The sequence below is a fragment of the Magallana gigas genome, chromosome 5, assembly GCF_963853765.1.
Source record: "Magallana gigas chromosome 5, xbMagGiga1.1, whole genome shotgun sequence".
Classification (NCBI taxonomy): domain Eukaryota; kingdom Metazoa; phylum Mollusca; class Bivalvia; order Ostreida; family Ostreidae; genus Magallana; species Magallana gigas.
The window spans coordinates 8382697-8404000 of record NC_088857.1 but is presented as its reverse complement, the minus strand read 5'-3'; the positions used below and the strand labels follow the sequence as shown (position 1 = coordinate 8404000).

The 21304-nt window shown below is 34.1% G+C and overlaps 3 protein-coding genes and 1 long non-coding RNA gene across 4 annotated transcripts; 1 reads left to right on the top strand and 3 right to left on the bottom strand.

Annotated features, from left to right (window-relative positions):
• Positions 1–870: 870 nt before the first annotated feature.
• LOC136275269 (uncharacterized) lies at positions 871–2155 on the bottom strand. Its single transcript, XR_010713812.1, has 3 exons — positions 2053–2155; positions 1532–1699; positions 871–1243 (listed from the first exon to the last, which is right to left on the bottom strand). It is a non-coding gene; the product is annotated as an uncharacterized lncRNA (long non-coding RNA).
• A 1679-nt stretch (positions 2156–3834) lies between these two features.
• On the bottom strand, positions 3835–10794 carry LOC117680600 (angiopoietin-related protein 7-like). Its single transcript, XM_066084266.1, has 6 exons — positions 10539–10794; positions 10021–10145; positions 9118–9214; positions 7838–8005; positions 7344–7574; positions 3835–3983 (listed from the first exon to the last, which is right to left on the bottom strand). The coding sequence occupies exons 2-6, from the start codon at positions 10042–10044 to the stop codon at positions 3835–3837; spliced, it is 669 nt and encodes a 222-aa protein (XP_065940338.1). The 5' UTR covers positions 10045–10145; positions 10539–10794.
• A 2269-nt stretch (positions 10795–13063) lies between these two features.
• On the bottom strand, positions 13064–17577 carry LOC105340439 (GDH/6PGL endoplasmic bifunctional protein). The gene is made up of 4 exons (XM_011446479.4): positions 17462–17577; positions 15013–15673; positions 14811–14902; positions 13064–14693 (listed from the first exon to the last, which is right to left on the bottom strand). The coding sequence occupies exons 2-4, from the start codon at positions 15663–15665 to the stop codon at positions 13087–13089; spliced, it is 2352 nt and encodes a 783-aa protein (XP_011444781.3). The 5' UTR covers positions 15666–15673; positions 17462–17577; the 3' UTR covers positions 13064–13086.
• Positions 17578–17585: 8 nt separating this feature from the next.
• LOC105340438 (isochorismatase domain-containing protein 2) lies at positions 17586–20428 on the top strand. The gene is made up of 4 exons (XM_011446477.4): positions 17586–17808; positions 18902–19012; positions 19370–19502; positions 19668–20428. Exons 1-4 carry the CDS (start codon positions 17589–17591, stop codon positions 19846–19848), a joined length of 645 nt encoding a protein of 214 aa, XP_011444779.3. The 5' UTR covers positions 17586–17588; the 3' UTR covers positions 19849–20428.
• Positions 20429–21304: the final 876 nt, after the last annotated feature.

Here is a 21304-nt window from a genome sequence, read left to right as displayed (position 1 = left end):
TTATTGTCAGTATCTGTTGTGAATTCTTTGGAATAAGCTACAACAAAATAAATATTCTGCCTCAACTAAAATTAATGCGTCACGGTTGAAAAATTGCTGAAATATGAAATGGCAACCCTGTTTAAATAGTGTGTTTCTGACAATTGTTTACATCATAAAAAAACAAGAAGCGATTATTGTGAAATCTCTTAGCAAATTATCGCAGTGATATAGTTTATGCAGCCCTGATACAGAGTTTAACGTCACAACTGGCAGTTGGTGCATAAATTATCTATACCGCGTAAGCAGACAGGGTAACGGCCAATTTAAGATAAAACACAATTTCATAAATTATTTAAACATATGTACAAAATAATTAGCAGCTATAATGCTTAAAATATCTGATAAGATTAAAATTAGTTCTCATACTGAAATCGACACATAGATAAAACATTGTCTGTAACAGAGTTATCGTTCCTTATCCGCTAGGGTCCCTGTGAGAAATTCTCTTCCGGTCAGGACGGTAGCAATAGACCGTGGCTATTTATAGCCACCGTCTAAAAATGAAAAGTATACAGATGGATCCGTAAAAAAATATAACGTCTTTCTTTTACGGTATTTTTCCGAGCTCTGCCGAAATCCGAGAGATTCCATCTTTACATAAACTTTTGACTCTTTATGATTTCAGACCTTTTTTCTTTGCCTTCGCTTCGAAATTTTGTTTTGCGTGCTATTAAAAAGGTCCAAAGCAGTTAAATCAATCAAATTTAAAATGTTCAACGATGAATCTATAATGCATCAAATTAGCCAAGTTCTTTAATTTCTATAACACAACAAAATAAGGTATAAAAAGCTTGAATATAATGACACTTTAGAAAACCAACAAAGTATAACAAGCATTTTAAAATATTCGGATTACAACACTATAAATGTTATATATGACAAACGTTATCCATGGTTTAAATAAATTTCCCTCAAGTCTGACTTTTATAAATACGGTCAACATGCGATAAGTTCTACATATTGTTGTAAAGCAACTTTCTTCTTGTCATCATTTTTACACTCGTTAGCTTGATACTTGTTTCGTTGCTGCAGTCCCATCCAAATGGATAGGTGGGGTCGTTATAAGGCATGGTCAGACCGCATGGAGTCAAGCAACAATCGTGCCACCACCCGCCGTATTTTGACATAGGACAATCGCAGCCATTGGGATTCAGGTCGTAAGCTCCGAAATAATAGCCTTCAATATTACTTAATACGTCACCTATTAATGAAAATGACTATCACAATAAGGAATAAACATATTAAATAACTCATTGTCATCATTTAGACGACAATGGATAAGAGTTGGCTATTTTTTTTCTTTCACTTTGTTACTTCACAACTCAGTTACGGATGATCCTTGCAACAATTCCAAAGAACAATTACTCCTTATATTTAAAGTTTGTATATACCATGATTCCCCAAATATGATACAGTTAAAAACGAACTGTCTTTTGAATTTAAAAAAGGTAAAATTGAAATTTGCATGAATATTTAAGAGAATTTTTACTTGCGTTTCCTGTCATCGTGATGCTATAATAAAGACGATAATGAGCTGAGGCAGGGTATACGTAGACATTAGAATAGTCCACATATCGGAAACTGGAATCATTGTACTTCAATTCAATGTACAGACGGGAATTCCAATAGTAGGACAGGTGATGAAAATATTCATTTCCTGTAATCAAAAGAAAACGTGTGAATTTCAGAGAGAGGGAGAGAGAGTGTGGGGGGGGGGGGGGGGGGAGGGGGGGTGTTTGTGTGCGAACGAAGTCCGCACTACGACAAGAGATCTAGTATTTTACAATTTTACAATAAACCTTTTATTATCTTATATTCGACATTGTGGTCATGTGGTATCATTCGATTTTAATCCGTAGTACCGTTACTAGCCCCACCGTCATCAACGTCTTTCTAATTCTCAATCCGGGGTGTAACCTCAATAGTTTTTTTTTCAGGTGAGACTTTCAGTATGAGCTAGGTAATTTCAAAAATGTTGGTGACGGTGGTTAATAATGATTAATAGTATACCTAGCCACATTTCTGTGAATGGCGACCCAAACCCGTCCTGATACTCGGCATACGTCCGGTTGAAGTCAACAGATCCGTCATGTCGCTGGAGGATTACCTTCATAGAAAAGACAGATTGGTGAGACACTAAAGATGATGAAAAAGAAAACAACAATCCAGAATGAAAAGAGTGAGTCAACTCATATACCCCGCAATACCATATTGCTTGACAATACTTTGCAAAGAGAATGAAAATGCATGTGTGAGAAAGTCCATTTATATTAGTTTTGCATTAGTTTGTATACCGGTAAATAGTAAACTATTGTTATATTGTTCTATGTTGTGTGCAATGATTTTTTTACGAGAGTGTTCGTTGTTAGGCTATTTTTAGCATAACTGGTTTACAAGTAATTAGTGGGCGAGTCATGGCTCAATGTCAAGTGCGCGACCACGTTGCTGAGTGTGTCAGTGACGAAACTCACTTTCAAAAATCGAACAGAAAATTTCCTATAATATCGATCACCTGATCAATATATTATTACCTGCGTAACTATCATATCATGTTAATGCATTCTGCGCAACGGGTTAAGGGTGTTGTTTGCCCAGACTTTGAGTCGTCAAATTTGGATCTTATATAGTTTAATGTCATGAAGATCTAAAGATTAAGATTCTAATTGCTATTGATATAAAAATTAAAATCTTTATCAATTTATGGAATTCAGCTCATACAAAACGAAGACTTGCAGCAAAAAGGGATTTCCTTAAAATAACTTTTCAAAAGATATTCAAAAGCCACTGACCGAAAAAGAAAAAAGCACCTACTTCTAAGTTCTATAAAATACAATAGGTGGTTTTTCATTATTGTGAATTTTGGCATTCTGAGTAAACGTTTTTAGATGAGTTGGGCTGATTCAAACAGAAATATTATACAAATATTGACTGGGGTTGAGGGCAACATTGATTATATTAGCCCCCGAGGGACGAAATATTGCCCGACGCGAAGCGGAGGGCAATATTTTCGTCCCAAGGGGGCTAATATAATCAATGTTGCCCGAAAACACAGTCAACATTTGTTTTGTTATATGAAGAAACAAACCAAAATTTAAGAACTTAATTGAAAACAGATCGTCGTGAATTTCTCTGCTCAACATAGAATTCACGAATTCAATATTGTGCAAAGTTTATTTCAAAAATATCCTCAGCATCAAACGGTCACTGGTCACCCGTAAGAATTATCATTCCTGATTTAAATTCACAAATATTCGCAAATCCTTATATCCGTTATGATAGCATTGTGCGTCCGTTGTTTGCTTGCCTTGACTGACTGTCTATTATGACGTCACCTTGTTTTGGAGTCGCGAATAGTTATTTACGTCATCGTTTACGAATCAACAAATCAGAGGCGATTATTTGAAATAGAGGGAATGTTCTCTAGATATTATTCCTCGCCGGTCAATATTAAAAAAAATAATGACCGGTCAATATTTTTCGGACGAGCTAATATTACAATTATTGACTATTTGTCTATATAGAGTTATATAGTGAGAATATACTACTGAATATAACAAATATATATATATATATATATATATATATATATATATATATATATATATATATATATATATATATATATATATAACGTTTAGGGATGTACTTGATTTAGCGATAGCTACATACCGCTAAACACGTTTTATTGAATACACAGTCAAATATAATTTGTTTACAGTATATTGCCCAAAAACGGGGACTAATTCATATACTGACTTTGAAAACAGGATACAACAAAGAAAAAGGTGTTGTCTAAACTTCCCCAGCTGTACTTACTGTATAGCCGTATCCATCCTTCATCACACATTCCACTAGGATGGGGTTGTTTGTTACTGGACTGGTAATTTCATAAACTCCACTCACCGACATGTAGCTAGAAACACAGGCACAGTCGAAGCACTCTACAAATATACATTGTAACATCTATAAATTCAATTTCCAGTTATAAAGCTTACAATTCTTTGCAATGTAAACAAAGAATTTGTTTACATTTTAATGCTGAAGTGAACATTCCAATTATAGACCTAAAATGAATGTGTTTAACGTTAGAAACTGTTTGTTTCTGTTTTGTTTAAAGAATAAGATACACAAATCAGCTTGTAAACGATTTGATTTTCACTGGTATATTGAACCTATGTAAACAAAAACAGGGCACGAGCCATGTTTACATGACAAAACAATTGTAAGATACAATGTAAATCAATACAGTATATAATATTAAAAACAATATTGCATCCTATGGTACTATACAATATTGTGTCATAGGATTTATCATATAAAACAATATACACTACTCTATAAAGAACTGATACAATATGATATTATAGCATATGATACAATATGTTGTTTTGTTATATTCAGTAGTATATTCTCACTATATAACTCTATATAGACGAATAGTCAATAATTGTAATATTAGCTCGTCCGAAAAATATTGACCGGTCAATATTTTTTTGATATTGACTGGCTAGGAATAATATCTAGAGAACATTCCCTCTATTTCAAATAATCGCCTCTGATTAGTTGATTCGTAAACGATGACGTAAATAACTCTTCGCGACTCCAAAACAAGGTGACGTCTTAATAGACAGTCAGTCAAGGCAAGTAAACAACGGACGCGCAATGCGACGGTTTGCTATCATAACGGATATAAGGATTTGCGAATTACTGTGAAGTAAAATCAGGTAGAACATCTGTATATCAATTCTTTCGGTCGGCAGAATATCACCAGTGACCGTTTGATGCTGAGGATATTTTGGAAATGAACTTTGTACAGAATTGAATTCGTGAATTCTTTGTTGAGCCGAGAAAATTATGGCGATCTGTTTTTAATTACTTTCTTAATTTTGGTTTGTTTCTTTATATAACAAAACAAATGTTGACTGTGTTTTCGGGCAACATTGATTATATTAGCCCCCTTGGGACGAAAATATTGCCCTCCGCTCCGCGTCGGGCAATATTTCGTCCCTCGGGGGCTAATATAATCAATGTTGCCCTCAACCCCAGTCAATATTTGTATAATATTCAGTGGTATATTCTCACTATATAACTCTATATAGACGAATAGTCAATAATTGTAATATCAGCTCGTCCGAAAAATATTGACCGGTCAATATTTTTTAGATATTGACCGACTAGGAATAATATCTAGAGAACATTCCCTCTATTTCAAATAATCGCCTCTGATTTGTTGATTCGTAAACGGTGACGTAAATAATTCTTCGCGACTCCAAAACAAGGTGACGTCATAATAGACAAACAGTCAAGGCAAGTAAACAACGAACGCGCAATGCGACGGTTTGCTATCATAACGGATATATAAGGATTTGCTAATTACTGTGAAGTAAAATCAGGTAAAACGCCTGTCTGATAATTCTTACGGTCGGCGGAATATCACAAGTGACCGTTTGATGCTGAGGATTTTTTGGAAATGAACTTTGCACAAAATTGAATTCGTGAAATCTTTGTTGAGCTGGGAAAATTACGGCGATCTGTTTTCAATTAATTTCTTAAATTTTGGTTTGTTTCTTCATATAACAAAACAAATGTTGACTGTGTTTTCGGGCAACATTGATTATATTAGCCCCCTTGGGACGAAAATATTGCCCTCCGCTTCGCGTCGGGCAATATTTCGTCCCTCGGGGGCTTATATAATCAATGTTGCTCTCAACCCCAGTCAATATTTGTATAATATTGTAACATATGATATGGCATCGTATCAAGATATGATATTGTATCATATATCGGAAACTTATAGAAAATATAACCTTTTCCGCCCTGTGCGCTATTAACAGAAAATTCGTCTACCCGTGTGATATAAACCCTAGGGGTGTACATGTATATAAGATCTATGTCACATCCCTCTCCGGCAATCTTATGATGTAATATCACATCCCTTTCAGTTTATCATCGGCTATTATGACGTAGAGTTCGATATGCGTCGTTCAACTCCGATCTCCGAGTACCAGTATTATGTCTAATAGTTACGTCGACGTCAACTTTGTATACAAACAGCTGGCGCAAAACTTTCAAGGAAGTTTATTAGAGATGCAATATATAAACATGGAGCGATTTGTTAACAATAATTATTCATTACATGATAATATTTTTTTTTATTATTTTTATAAGTACAATGCATATGACATAAAAATCATAACATGGCAATTTTTATATCTCATCCTATATGAGCCCAAGGTCGCTTTATTTCAGCCCAAAAGGAAAATATCTCTTTTTTTATACTAATCAATTTTCCTTTTTTTTATATGCTCAATTTTACAGAGTGTGTTCCGATTTTCCAGATCACCATACTGCGGTTTTCCGATTCCGTATCAACACTATCTGAAACTGATTGCGTAGTACGCATTAATTAAATAAGGTCTGTATATTAGCGCGCTTTAAAATAGTTCGTTTTAAAATAGTTTTGTTATATAAGAAAACGTCACACAGTTGATTTCAAAAAGATAGTTTTGTAATTAAAACTTTTAAATGGACAAGGGTATATAATAAATTTATCATTATAACAGTAGTTTGATCCAAAGAGCCGGATCACGTCTCGTTGCCAGGCGCGGGTCATCAGATCGCGTCTCGTTTGATCTGATGATCCGCGCCTGGCAACTCGACCTGATCCGACCCTTTGGATCAAGTTACAGTTATAATATTATATATATGTATCATATGATATTGTATCATTTGGTGTGATACAATGTTGTATCAAGTTGATACAATGTCATTTTATGTATTATATATGATACAATATCATACTGTACATATGAATAAATACATGTATGTACAGATAATTGATTAATAACGAATTTCAAAGTCGTTATACAATTATACCCGCCTTGGCCTTTTATGTACAGTTTGTTTTATAAACAAATTTTGTATATAATTTTCCCTTGGAAATGAAGCTTAAATGAGCGGGAAAACTACTGCAAACATTCATAGCTGTCCAGATAATTCTTTTAAAATTGATTGGAATTTTTTAAGAGACTTCTGTATGAAATATATCTAACATCATGTGAGGATAGTACATTCGAGGTGTTTTTCTGCGCTTTGAAAAAATGCGCGAGAAGTCGCAATTGGCATCTTAATTTTAAAAAACCTGGTATGTTAAGGTGGTTAATTTAAAGAAGTTTTTAATTTTTCTAAGATCAATCTAAATGTATCTTGTTCGCCATATCTTTATTTTTCTTGATCAAAATTAAGTACGTGTAAAAGACATGCATACAGTGTAACATGAGAAAAAATATTTAAATTCCAACCTCTTCTAACCATCATTTTCACACTCATTAGTTTAATGGTTGTTTCGGCGGTACAGTTCCATCCAAATGGATAGGTGGGGTCGTTATAAGGCATGGTCAGACCACATGGGCTGCGACAACAACCGTCCCACCACCCGCCGTAATTCAACATAGGACAATCGCAGAGCTCTCTATAGAGATTTACGTCGTGGGCTCCAAAATAATATCCGTCATACAAATGTAATATGTCACCTGTTAATTAAAATTACTATAATAGTTTATTATATTAATTTACTGTGTATAATTATATAGACAAAGATGGACTAGAGTTGTCTATTTCTTTCATTTTGTTACTTTACAACTCAGTCATCGATGATGCTGCAACAACTCCGAACAACAGTTACTTTCTAGTTTAAAATGCCTTTTTACACAAGGATTTCTCTGCCGTTTTTTTTTAATTAAAAAGTTAAAATTGAAAGGAGTGCCATTGCTCTAATATTGTATAAAATTCTTACTTGCGTTTCCCGTCATCGGGCCGACATGACGAAGATAATAATAAGAGTTGTCGTAAAAGTCTATGATAACATCAGAATAATCCACATACCGGAAACTGAGGTCACTGTACCTCAGCTCTATGTACAGACGGGAACCCAAAGAGGTCAGATTATGAAAATATTCATTTCCTGTAGTTTAAAAAATAAGAAAGATGCCAATATCTTTATCATTTTATTTTTTTTAAGATATTGAAAAACAAATTTACGAGAAAAAAAATTCTTATTCAGACATTCAGGCACCATTTGGCTTTCATAGTCACCCCTGCGAATGTGTTCGGAATGTTTTCTTTATCGTTGCTAAGTATGTAATAAATCCAAAGGTGCTCGAATGAAAGTTCACGAGACTTCACCGAGATTTGTCCAGTTCCTGTGAAATTTCGAGCGGAAGTATAAATGTTCGGATAATATTCTCAAAATACGTAAGTACTGGTTGATTTTCATATCATATTCTACTTTGATTTATGTTAAAACATCAACATATTTTAAGATGTATGTCTTATTTCACTATCTAGCAGTTTTTTAATTAAACGATGATATTCAGAACAGAGTTATCGTTCGTGTACAACCACGTGTGGAGTGGTTGATAATATAAACATTGGGTTGCTTAATAAAATCATAGCCATGTTTGATGCTTGTTGTGTGAAATACCATGTTTTTAAAAAAAAATAATGGGTGAATGTTTTGGATAAAAACTTAGTGTATCGTGCCATTTTCAATGAACATTCTGCATAAAATAGTACAGTCTGTTTCACTATTGATGTTATTACTAGGTCAGGCGCGGATCGAAAATTAATTCTTAGGGGGGATCTCTACTACGCATGATAATTGTCGCAACGGCAGAAAAAATAATATTTTTTGTATTGTCACATTTATTTTTAGAACACATTTTATCCACCAATTAATAAAAATAAGGTCTAAAATCAATAAACCTCTAGAATTTACATTTGAATACAAGTACCTAGATTCTCTGAAATAGACTATAAACACGAGGCACGATTTTTACTGCAAAACTGAAAGGGTCAAATAAAACCACGTGGTCTAAAATTTAAATGACAATAACATTCGCAGGGGTGATAGTACTGTAACTGAAAACGGTGTCATGAACTTTCTTTAACAAGTAAATTAAAGCCTCAAAGCTGAATCGGATGTTTTACCTCGGTTTGTTCACGTAAGATTTTCAGTTTGACCGAAGTAATTTAAAAAACATCGGTGACAGTGTGGCCAGATGATTCATTAATTACCTAGCCACATTTCTGTGAATGGTGATCCAAACCCGCCCCAGTACTCGGCATACGTCCGGTTAAAGTCCACGGAACCGTCATGTCGCTGGAGGATTACCTTCATAGAAATGGTAAAAGATTAAAGATAGTGACAAAAAAAAGCAACCAAGATACAAAACCTAATTGCAAACTGTGAGTGAACACGATTACTTCACGCTACAACATTTCTTGAGAATGCAATATATTTTTTTATGCTTTTAAGAGTAAAAGAGCCTGTCAACGAGAAAAAAACAGGATCACAATCTCCTACAAAATATGCACTTTTTACAGTAAATTGTTAATTTATAATAATTCGTGAATAGTGAAAACGTAGCAATATTTCGTGCTCAAGCAGTCATCTAAAATAGCAAAATGTTATTCAAGTCTCTTTTGCTTTATTTTCTTATAAACTACAAGTACGTATATTCTAAGCAGGAGAATATTTTCAATGTCAAAGATTTATTGCATTGTACTGTAGTCAGTGACATTTCATCGTAAATATAAGGATTTCAAACGACGTGCATCAAACAGGACTCCAAATTCAATTTCAAAACTCGACCACCAATATTCAAACTTGCAACGCAAAGATCAGTTCCTTTGATTCAGGCTAGCAAACAACATCATATCTTTTTCTTACAGGTAAAAGCTTAAGACAAATGGGAAAAACTCAATTACCAATACTTATGATAGTTCCACTTTACATAAACGTCTAAATCAACATCGTAAGCAAAAATTTTGATATCAACGTTCATTAAAGAAATTGGTTAGAAAAGTAAGTATACTTCATATATTTTAGATACTGAATACGATTTTGCAATCAGTTTGCAAACAAATATTGTGGCTACACAAACAAAACTTGTAGACTAAAACTTCGGCTGTACTTACTGTATATCCGTGTCCATCCTTCATCACACATTCCACCTGGGTGCTGTTGTTTGTTACTGGACTGGTGATTTCATAAACTCCACTCACTGATGTGTAGCTCGAAACACAGTCACAGTCGAGGCACTCTACAAATATACATTGTAACATCTACAAATCCAATTTGTAAGCTGCAAACAAATCAAGGAAGCAAGATTACACAAAAATACAACGGTGGCTCTTAAGGTTTCTATTTTGTTTTCTGTGTAGTTTTGACTAAACAAACGCTGTGGTGTAAAATAAACACTGCAAATGTGATAGAATAATATTATAATGAAAAGTTAAATAAAAAATAAAGTTAGTTGAGGGTCTAAATCTTTAATTAAAGGTTTCAGATACAATGTGAAAAATCAACTTAATTGGGAAGGTTGCTAATCCTAACAATTAAAAAAACAATTATTTTAAATAAAGATATCCTAAAATCAATATAAATATAAATGGAACCATATTTTTCCAAAGTAGGAAATGATAAAGCTTGTCACCTGAATAAGTTCCGGTCGGAGAGTTTTTGATGCATTCATCGGTTGTCGAGAACCCGTCACACGAGTACAAGTTGTGGGAGAGCTGAAATGTATGGCATATTAGTTATGGTTATTTTTCGGCATGAATAATGAAATTATTACACTAGAAACTTAACATGTAAATTTCTTGCATAAAAAGTTTTTGAATTGTCTTGCCGACACCCTGTTTCTTTAAACAACCGAATTGAGATATTCTAAGACTGTGGATTCATTCGAATTCGTGGTGGCTCTAGCCCCCACCAAGAAATTTACATCCTTGACGAAAACTGTTACAAAAAAACCGACGTATCCATGAAATTACATTCACACGAATAAGCAAAAAACCCATAATGTACGGAGATTAACCCCCACGACATGAAATGATTCCATAGTATTCATTGTCTTTTTTGGTACTTCATCTAAAAGATCATGTTTGAACTTTAAGCAGATACCTTAATAAAGTGCTGACAGGGAGCAGAATTGTCAAGAGAAGGCTTAGGGTTCGGACTTTCACGTGCAAGCCTACATGTTTGTGACGAATCGACTTTACATAGTTCGAATCCGATGCAGTCGTTTTCTAAGATACACTCTTGAGAGCAATTCGCCATTTCGAGTCCTCCAACGATCTGAAATTCTTTAAAGACATGGTTGTTTATGCCGTAGTTCACGAAACCTTTGTTAAGGAATTTGGTATTGCTGAGGAAGGCGAATGTAAAAACACTAAAACATATGACCAACAGCACAAATCTTAGAATATTCGCCATCATAAATCGCGTATGTCAAAGGGATGGGAATATATATGTACGAATGCACAAATGAGAATACCGCAAGGTTTTTGAAGAGTTTAGTTTTTAAAAAGGACATCTTTGTTTAACATTTCCCTGTTAAAAAATAGATAATGGTAAAGCATGGAAAAAAATCTTTATCCTAATTGGGAGTCAAACAAAGAAATCACAAATATTTCACAATGGCATTGCCGCGTGTAAACATTAAGCATTTAATCAGTATACCGAAAAGTTCTTGAAGGGTTAAGTTTTTTTGTAAAAAGGGACACCTTTGTTTAACATTTTCTTGTTAGTAAATATATAATGGTGCAGCAAGGGAACCAATCTTTATCATAATTGGGATTCACACAAAGGGATCACTAAAATTTTTGCGTAAAAAATACGCCTTCTGTACTTTAAACTCAAAAGCATATCTATACATCGCTTAAATCAAAGTTACTTTCTTTTTTTAGAATAAGAAATATTCTTGATCTAGAGACTTGAGAGGAACCTTTCATCAAGCATTCAAAAAGTAAACTGACTTTTCAAAAACCTATGAATAGTTTTACTTGTATACGTTTAGCTCTTTCATCTACCTTTTAAAACATGATTTTTATGTGTTCAACTGTTAAAAAGCAGTAGTGATGTTCAAATTCATATTGACCTGCATATCTCATCACTGAAATGGCTATTTCTCCTTCGAATATCAGTGAGTTTGAATTTGCTTCGTCGACCATTTGAAGACTTCAATTAAGTTTAAAAAGGACATATACGGTTTTCCATTTTTTTAACAAACCCCCACCTTTTTGTTGGTTAATCACGTAGAATAACATTATTATTATAAGCAAAAGAACACAACCTGGCGTCAAAGAATTACCATTTTGATAAAAGTGGCGTGTTCTAAATACATGGTCCATATAAGTAGACATGAAAATTAAGATGGGCGTAACCATCAGAGGATTCTCAATTCAATAGCCCAAAAAGTACGGGAATGAGAAATTATAAAGATTTTGAGGTTTTTATATGAGAAATATACAATTTTCTTACGTTTAAAATTTGTGGGTTTTTCTCTATTCATCGAAAAGCACTTCACAGTTTTAATGAAATATCACCTATGTATCAATCGAAATACAATTTATTTTCGTGTGTGAACTTACAATTTAAGCATTTAATCAATGTACCACAAAGTTTTGAAAGGTTTAGTTTTTTGGCGTTTCAGGACATCTTTGTTTAACGTTTCCTCATTAGTAAAGAGGTAAGTCTGTAGCACGGAATCTATTCTTCACCCTAATTGGGATTCACAAACGATTCTCTAATATTTATGTGTGAACGGTGCACCTGCTGTACTTTAAACTCAAATTAAAGCATATTCATACATCGATTAAGTAAACATTACTTTTTTCTTAAAATAAAATAACAACTATGCCTGACCTAGAGACTTCTGAGGAACCTTTTATCAAGCATTAAAACAGTAAATTGACTTTTCAAAAACCTATAAATAGTGTTGCTTGCATTAATTTCAGAAAATATCATTTCATTATATATTTTTGATAAATATACAGAGATAATGACACGTTGCACACACATTATTGATTTCTCTCTCTCCTCTCTCTCTCTCTCTCTCTCTCTCTGTATTAATCATTGTATGTAGATCAGATCCCACGATAAATTTGGTCTGTAATGCCATCGTTTGTCTCTTCTAATTCTATATAATACGTGAATTCTAAACAAAAACAGGCCAAATATTCATTTTAAATCAATTTCATTTATTTTCCAAACCATGCATCATTATCAATATAAAATGTGACATTTCCAGTTTGAGAATTGACCCCCAAAATAGGATAATTATTTACATTTTTCTTTTCATTCCCAGCAAGAAGGTCCACTATATCATGCTTTTTATGACCACTCACTATGACAGCGGTGTGTCTAGCTTTGTTCAATATAGAAAATAAAAGTGTCATTCTTTTCACGCTAGATTCGTTTGTTGTCATGGCAACCAAGTTTTCATTGTCTTTCAGCAACCCTGATTTGGGAAAAAGTGATGCAGTGTGTCCATCCTGTCCCATTCCCAAAATGATAAAGTCAAGTTCCAGCTTGGATACAAAATGCACAAGAGCTGCCTTATAACGTTCAACACTTCCAGTAGAGCACACATTTTCAACACTATAGTCTACCATAGGATGAATGTTACCATATGGAATTCTAACATTCTGTAACAACTCTTCATCAATTGTTTTGAAATTTGACAGTTGGTCATGGTATTGCGCACACCGTTCATCAACTTGCCAAATGTGAGTCCATCTCCATGGAAATTTGGGGAAATGTTTGAGTATTGCTCTGTAGAACTGAATAGAACTGGACCCACCTGACAGAGCAAGATGGAAAATCCCAGCTTTGGCCACAGTAGTCTTTGCCACATCATTAATTTTCTCTGCTAGAGATTTGTACAACTGCACATCTGGTTTAACAAGCAACATATGGCCAAGAAAGTGAGATGGAAGAGAGGATACTGAGAGCCTTTCTCTCTCTGAAAATTCATCTGCAACTAAACTACTCTCCTGTTCTACATACCTTAATATACCATTACTATATCCAAAATTAAGAGAAATGTCATTGTTTTCTAGATACAGCTTTGGGTGTCTATGTTTGGTTTCTTCTATCACTGAACTCCATATATGCCATAAATGTTCCAGGCCCTCTGTTGTCACAAAACTCTTCTTGTCTCCTCTGTACAGGTCCCTTACCACTGTCACATAGGCATTTTCATTTGTTTTTGGAATTGAAAAGTAAAACTCATTTAGGCTTTGTCCAAATACAAAAGATTCCTGAGAGGTGACCACCATATCTTCCAGACCCTCGGGTAAATGAGGAGAAAAGAGATTCTTAGACACAAGTATACCAACAGTCGGCAAGCTTCCAGGATTTATTTGGAAAATAATTTGTCTAGCACCATGTTGAGAGACATTAAATGATTTGCATCCACACACACACATTACGGAATCTTTGAATTTAATCCTAATATAACTGGACCTTTCATCCAAAGCTTTTCCTGAGATCATGATTATTGGAACACCATTCCAACGAGGAGAATCAATGCTTAATAATGATGCTGCAAATGTTGGTGTATACACAGAGAGGGATATATTCGCCTTTTCTTGTTCTGCGTGGTGTAAATATCTTGAATACTGTCCAGTTAATACATGTTCTTCTTTCACTTCTTTAACTTGCGATAATAATTTGTTTTTATTGCTGTCAAAGTCACTATGGTGATTATTTGGGAGTTCCATAGCCACCAAGGCCAGTAACTCCGTCATATGATTTTGCATGACATCTCGGATCACACCATATTTGTCATAGAATTCTATTCTACCTGAAAAAGAGCACATGCAACATTCTCTATAAACAAATATCAACTACTTACAATGTACTCGAAAATCAACAAATATATCTTCAACAACAAAGTTCAATGTCAGTATTTCTGACCAACCTTTGCTGTCAGCTGTTTCCTTCATTGCTATTTCAATTCTTTCCACATGTTCATTATTCAAAATTGTTTCCAAATGGTTGAAGTTTCGGTTCCTAGAAAACAGATCATATATACTAGTAATTAAAAAGTTATCATTCTGGATCTCAACCTTTTTTTAAAACATTTAAAATTCAAAGTTTAAGTTTAAGTTCTACATGTTTACCTAAATGGAAGAATTTGTCGGACCACTGATTTTGCCAAATAGTGATCCACTCTGTATATTTCTTCCTCCTTGAAATGTTTCCCAATGTCTCTGGCCATAGAGAGTGCAGACTGCAGATCACTTCCAAATGGCTTCTCCAGAACCAGCCTCGACCATGCATGACTTATTTTGAGCTTACAACAAGATGAAAGTCTAGCAGCAACAGATGAGTAAACATTTGGTGGAATGGCTAGATAAAATATTCTTCCTAAAACAAAGTCTGAGTTTTCTGGAATGTTTTTTAATTTATGTTTACCAAAGCTATCAAACTGTTCATCTGTTTTAAGTTGGACATAAGTAACAAGTTGTCTAAATTCAAACAATTTCAATCCACAAACTGAGCTTATATCTCCTTCACAGTTTACATCATCTAGAAGTTTGGTTAACTTCTGTGAACCCTCTTTTTGAGCATCCCTTGAAATGCCATAAAAAGAGAATGTTTTGTTCTCATTTTGTTCTTTCAAGTACAGCTGAAAAAAGCTCTGCCACAGATATTTCCTGGACAAATCTCCCAGGGCTCCAAAGAGAACCACATCAGTATGTTGTTGCACGGTGGTGCAATGAAAAGAGTTCAGAAAACTTAGCAGCAAGACAAACGCTGACGTCACTTTCATGATGAAGGCTGTAATAGACATGAAACCCATCATTTATAGAGGTCTTTTGCTTACAACAACCATATTTATAGTACATGTATTTAGAAGTACCATAGAATATTTTATAATGAAATTGTAAACGATGGCTAGGTAGACATATAGCAAAAATAAACACCATGGAAAAACAGCATAATACATGTATCAATGTCATATCTATCACTTCACCAGATATATGTAGGTGCAACCATGCAGGTTTAGTGGAATCTTTTTAAGGTCGGTCGCGGTTTTAAAATTTTGCGCCCTCTGCGCAGGGTATTGCGCATTACTGTCGTTAAACGCAGATGCAGAGTAAAATGTTGAAATGTACAGGTTATCATGTAACGCTTTTATTTTAAAAAAATACTTATCATAAAAATTATTTTTAGTGAATTGAATCCTTAGAATATATTCAAAAGTTTTTTAATCATTTCGCTGCTTCTTCAAAATTGACGTTATCCACGTTGGAGTCAACGTCTTACAATGACGTCAGTTGAGACTTTGACGTAACAATTTACAAAAATAAACGTCGTGCATTTTTTATTGCAGCTTTAATAATTAAAATTGAAAATATAATTTGCAAAATAAAAACATATGCGCGATCTTTTCATGTTCTGTGTGCGTGGAAAGGTATTATTGTATCTATTACAAATAAAATTAAATTTGATTCCTAAACATCCTGTTATTCTATACAATTCTATATGTAAAATGGCTGGCAAGACACGTATATAGGACCAATCTATGAGGGCGGATAGCATAAAAACTATTCGGTCAATTTCGTTTTAATTTGGCAAAAGGTTTACTTATACGTTAACCTTCCATCACTGAAAATTAAAAGAAAATCGTATGTTTGTAATTTTTTACACATGAAATTGAAAATGAAAAAACCCCTTTTTCCTATATAATCCTATATAAAATGTCGGGGATGATTCGGACATACGACCAAAATTTGAGCGCGGTAAACAGATAAACTATCCAGTCAATTTACTTTATATTTTGCACATAGTTTACTCATAAGTTGACCTTTCACTGGGAAAAAATTAAAGGAAATCGTATGTTTGAAACATTCTCCCCGAGACTCCTTAACAACCATAGGGCTTTAATACTGGATAAAGGGTGTAAAGGTCTATAGACCTTATACCAACTTAAATGGTCATCCACTTATGAAAATGTGATTTTGTGTGATCAGCTGCTATAGCCTGTCCCAACATATTTATGCTGCACATTTTCTTCAATTATTCTATGTGTGTAAATACCTCTGGTTTCAAACAATTTTCATTCAATAGTATGAAACAATCCCAAGATTTCCCCATCGAAATGCCCGCTGTAGCTTATCTGGTTTCAATACACTGCTAAAAATAATAATCTACGTTGAAATACATATTTATCAGTGAGTTTAAAAGCAACACCAGCTGGTGTCATAAAATTCCTAATTTAAAAAAAAAAAGAGTGCGCTCAATACTACGTGATGTACGTTCAATAATGGTCCATATGTAGACAGGAAAAGATAAATATAGCCATCGGTAGTCCAATGAGAAATTGCTGATCAAGGGGTTTTGATGTGGGAATAACATTTCTCTGACGTTTAAAACCGTTTTTCTTTTCTTTTCTCTGCGCTGTACATCAGCGTTCCAAATGGAATATCTATCATAGTTACTCTGTACCTAATTCCAGCTGAGATTACTCTGTACATGTACCTTACAATGCACTGTCGTGTGTAAACTGATAAAGAACAAATGGGAGTCAAATAAATCTGCCATATGACTGAAAACTCATCTTACCTTATTGCCTGTTACAACAGTCTGACGTCAGTGTTCATCGAATTCCGTGCACATCGGGTGTCCCCATCTTTTCAGAATCCACACTCCTCCATACTCAGGGTCCACGCAACAAAGTGAAAGTAGATCCATGTCAACTGTACGCTTGAATACGGGAAAAATGGCCATGGCTGCAAGACGATTAGGCAAAGTTTCATTAAAGAATACAGCACTGCTGTTGTGTGACATGCAAGAAAAGTTTCGTGGAAATATCATGTATTATCCACAGATTATTGAGGTAGCCCGTAGAATGTTGGAAGGAGCGAATGCACTGGACATGCCAGTGATTGTTACAGAGCAGTACCCCAAAGGTAGACAACCAAAGGTCATATATTGTGCCGAAAGTAGAGGAGTATGAAAAAACAATTTGTTGAGAACTATAGGGTTCACTAAATGTACTCTGTTTAATATGTGCCAGTTTTATATCCATTTTATTATTGTAATAAAGTTCATTACCACGACCACAGGGGCTTGTGTAGAAAAAATAAATAAATAAAAAAGTGGGTGCTTTCGAGGTACCCACTTATATGGTTTTTTTCTACTCAAGCCCTTGTGCCTTGACTACAGTTCGATAATTCACCAGATGGTGGACTGAACTATTAGAATGATAAGGGGAAGACGTCTTGTTTAGACCACCACGGATCAATATCTCGTACATATTTTCAAATTGTTTTAAAATGCATATTACTTCAATTTATTTGCAACATAAGGGTTTTCTTATAGTTTGGTCAGCAATTGTTTAGATGACTGCTATTGAGATTGATTCATTGGTAGTTCTGAATCTTAACGTTATAAGAATCAATCTCAATATTTGTATGTGAAAATTTCACGCAAATATATGTTCATGTAGCTTGCACAAATGATCGTTTTCTACAAAATTCAGATGTTCAGTAATCGCCAAGTTAATGATTCTGTCACTTTTTTTCTCATTTTTTGACAAAATTCCACACACCTATCAAAGAAGTATATTGGAATTTGATGAAAGTGAAAAAATCCAATACTTCTTCATTAACATTTTTACCTGGAAAATCACACAAACAAAAACAGATTTCTAGCGAAGATTTATAATGGGGAAATGTTGACATCTTTTCTTCCATTTGGATGCAGTTGGGACACCTCCCTCAAAATTTCAATTGTAATCATCCGAGTACTTTATACTCGCTTGCAATGCAAAATCCCTGTAGATTTAAATTAAGCTTTGTATTGAAATTCCGACAAGCTGGAGGGAAAAAGGGAAATCTCAGGATATTTTCTTTGTATCAGATGAACATCATGTGAACCTTGAAGTATTCATGAATATTGATAATTTAAGAAAATGTGCTACATAGATATCTTGAACAGAGTATAGTAGAAGTTTGGTTTATATATGTAACTGTTGCTATGTGATAAGTCTCTGTATTTCAGGACTGGGGCACACTGTATCGGAGCTGGATGTGAGTCAGCTAAAGGTTTTTCCTAAGACTCATTTCTCCATGTTGGTTCCTGAGGTTGTTGATCATATCAAGACTCTGAAAGGTGAGCTGGAGTCCTGTTTGAATCCAACATGCAATTAGGTATAATTGAATACATTTTATGCATATTGTATACTTTATATCGTTTTTAAATTTGATGTATTCTTTTGGACTGTGAGAAAGTGGCAAAGAATGTAAGCAAAACCATATTTAAAGATATTTAAGATATTATTAAAATTAAACAATTTTTGGTTCAAGCAGAATGGTAGAGTTTATAATGGGTGTCATTTCTGGCCTTACTCATCAGTGTATTTGATTTTCTAATTATTGTAAAATTGATTTTGACTGAAAATTTAAAAATCTTTATTTTTGCATAAGGATTCATTTTTTTTTTTAAATTCTGTTAACTGTTGTGTTTCAGATATAAACTCTGTGATGATCTGTGGAATTGAAAACCATGTGTGTGTCCAAAATACTGTTCTAGACTTATTAGAGGACAATTTTGATGTCCATCTTATTGCTGATGCCTGTTCGTCTCGCTCAATGACAGACAGGTAAAACTCTGTTTTTTTCTGGTTTTCATCAGTATCATTATCATTCAGATATTTAGATTTTTTGATATTTTTTATTAAAGTTAATATAGTAATTTTTAGTGTTTTGGGGTAGTTTATGCTCAAAATTGAAGTGTGTTTGTATATGCCGATTTCTATTCTGTACAGAATATATGCCTTCCAGCGCATGAAGGATGCGGGAGCTTATGTTACGACTAGTGAGAGCATGCTCCTAGCTCTAGTAGGCGGAGCCTCCCATCCCCGATTTAAGCAGATCCAGAAAATCATCATGACTTCAGCACCGGACACTGGCCTGTTGACCACCATCAAAGGAGAAACGGCGGTCTGATAAATCTAATGACCCGTCCTCATGTGAACTAATTCGAAACAATCAAGTGCCAATCTCATTGTCCAATCAACATTGCATTGTATTGTTGTGTGATTCCTATATTCAGAGTGGTTTCATTGTGAACTGCTGCAATGAATTTCATAAATGATATTAGTTGAGATGAAGTAGATGTGATTTCATAATCTGATGGACTTTGTATATTTAAAAAAAGTCCAAATATTAATCATATTTGAGGATGTATTTATTGGTTGTTGATGTCAAGCCGTTTTGTACCTCAGGAAACTAGAGACGACTTAAATTGTTGACTTTTCAGACATTGAAAGTAGGATACTCTCTCTAGAGCTAGAAGCCTTGTTCAGGAGTTTAAGTGATGCCGTGAATTGAATGCAGTATTTTTATCGGTAGGCATTCATGAAGTCACCAGTCCTTAGATTTATAATGAAAGTAATTTGCACAGTAGATATATAGCGATACATGTATCCTGCATGGTTAATATGGCTATGCATGTAGTTTACATTGTTTTCTTGTGCATATTGTTTACCATATAGCTTTTAATTGAAAATAAAATTGTTACAGTATATTTTTATGATTTGCATTTTTACCGGTATTTGTTACTGCATTCTTCCAGGAACAAATAAATATTAACTTATGTACCAGCAGGCAGCTGTTGTATAATCCTCAGACATACACATACCAGTTCATACAATAAGCTATAACCGTGTTTTACTGTATAATCTTTAATTAGTGAATTAAATTATAGATTGCATGCTTGCAGAGATTGCAGATCAAAAAACATAACCCTCACCCTCATCAGCAGTTTTTGAATAAAAAAAAAATATGCAGCGATCTCAAAGATTTCAATTCAGAAAGCTGTTTATTGCTTATGATTTAACCTTTCTAGGACTTTTAAATATTTCAAACTCCAATGACACGTAATTCAGCATATAATGTACGTCTTTGTAACAGGATTTGTCATGTCTTAAAAGCTCCGACCAGCTCAATTTAAAACTAAGTCTTCATAGCTTCTGTGTTGACTAGAATTACCAATATACTTGCTGTTAAACAACAAATTGAAGATTATTTATCACTGCATTTATGTATCCTATGAAACCAAAGCACCAATTAGCATCCACTGGTCAGATGAATATGTTGACATGTTACTTACTAACATTCAGTGTGAAAACATGTCAAAGACCAATTTATGCCATCCAGTAAAATCATAAGTAAACAAAGGTACCTAGCTGGTAAGCCAATTTAATCGTCTTAATACAGATCAACATCATTTACTGGTTACACATCATAGAACCATTTTAACAAGAGCTTAGACTTTGGGTAGTTGTGTCAAACAGCAATGTGATGTAGGCCTGTCTATTTCATTGCTGGCCACTCAGCCATGGCTCATTGAAATAAGCACGATTTGTCTGGCTTTTGAGCCAAGACTACGCAATTGGTGCAT

What these genes read in the sequence shown, in the direction of transcription:
- LOC117680600 (XM_066084266.1), bottom strand. Translation starts at nt 10,044, where the DNA reads ATGAAGGATGGACACGGATATACA. An exon ending in CCCGATGACGGGAAACGCAA is followed by an intron (nt 7,575 to 7,837) that starts GTAAGAATTTTA and finishes TTTAATTAACAG; the next exon opens with GTGACATATTACATTTGTAT. An exon ending in GAAAATGATGGTTAGAAGAG is followed by an intron (nt 3,984 to 7,343) that starts GTTGGAATTTAA and finishes GTATATTTGTAG; the next exon opens with AGTGCTTCGACTGTGCCTGT.
- LOC105340439 (XM_011446479.4), bottom strand. Translation starts at nt 15,665, where the DNA reads ATGAAAGTGACGTCAGCGTTTGTCTTGCTGCTAAGTTTTCTGAACTCT. An exon ending in CGACAAATTCTTCCATTTAG is followed by an intron (nt 14,903 to 15,012) that starts GTAAACATGTAG and finishes TCTGTTTTCTAG; the next exon opens with GAACCGAAACTTCAACCATT. An exon ending in GGAAACAGCTGACAGCAAAG is followed by an intron (nt 14,694 to 14,810) that starts GTTGGTCAGAAA and finishes GCTCTTTTTCAG; the next exon opens with GTAGAATAGAATTCTATGAC.
- LOC105340438 (XM_011446477.4), top strand. Translation starts at nt 17,589, where the DNA reads ATGTCAACTGTACGCTTGAATACGGGAAAAATGGCCATGGCTGCAAGA. An exon ending in TACAGAGCAGTACCCCAAAG is followed by an intron (nt 17,809 to 18,901) that starts GTAGACAACCAA and finishes TCTGTATTTCAG; the next exon opens with GACTGGGGCACACTGTATCG. An exon ending in TCTCGCTCAATGACAGACAG is followed by an intron (nt 19,503 to 19,667) that starts GTAAAACTCTGT and finishes TATTCTGTACAG; the next exon opens with AATATATGCCTTCCAGCGCA.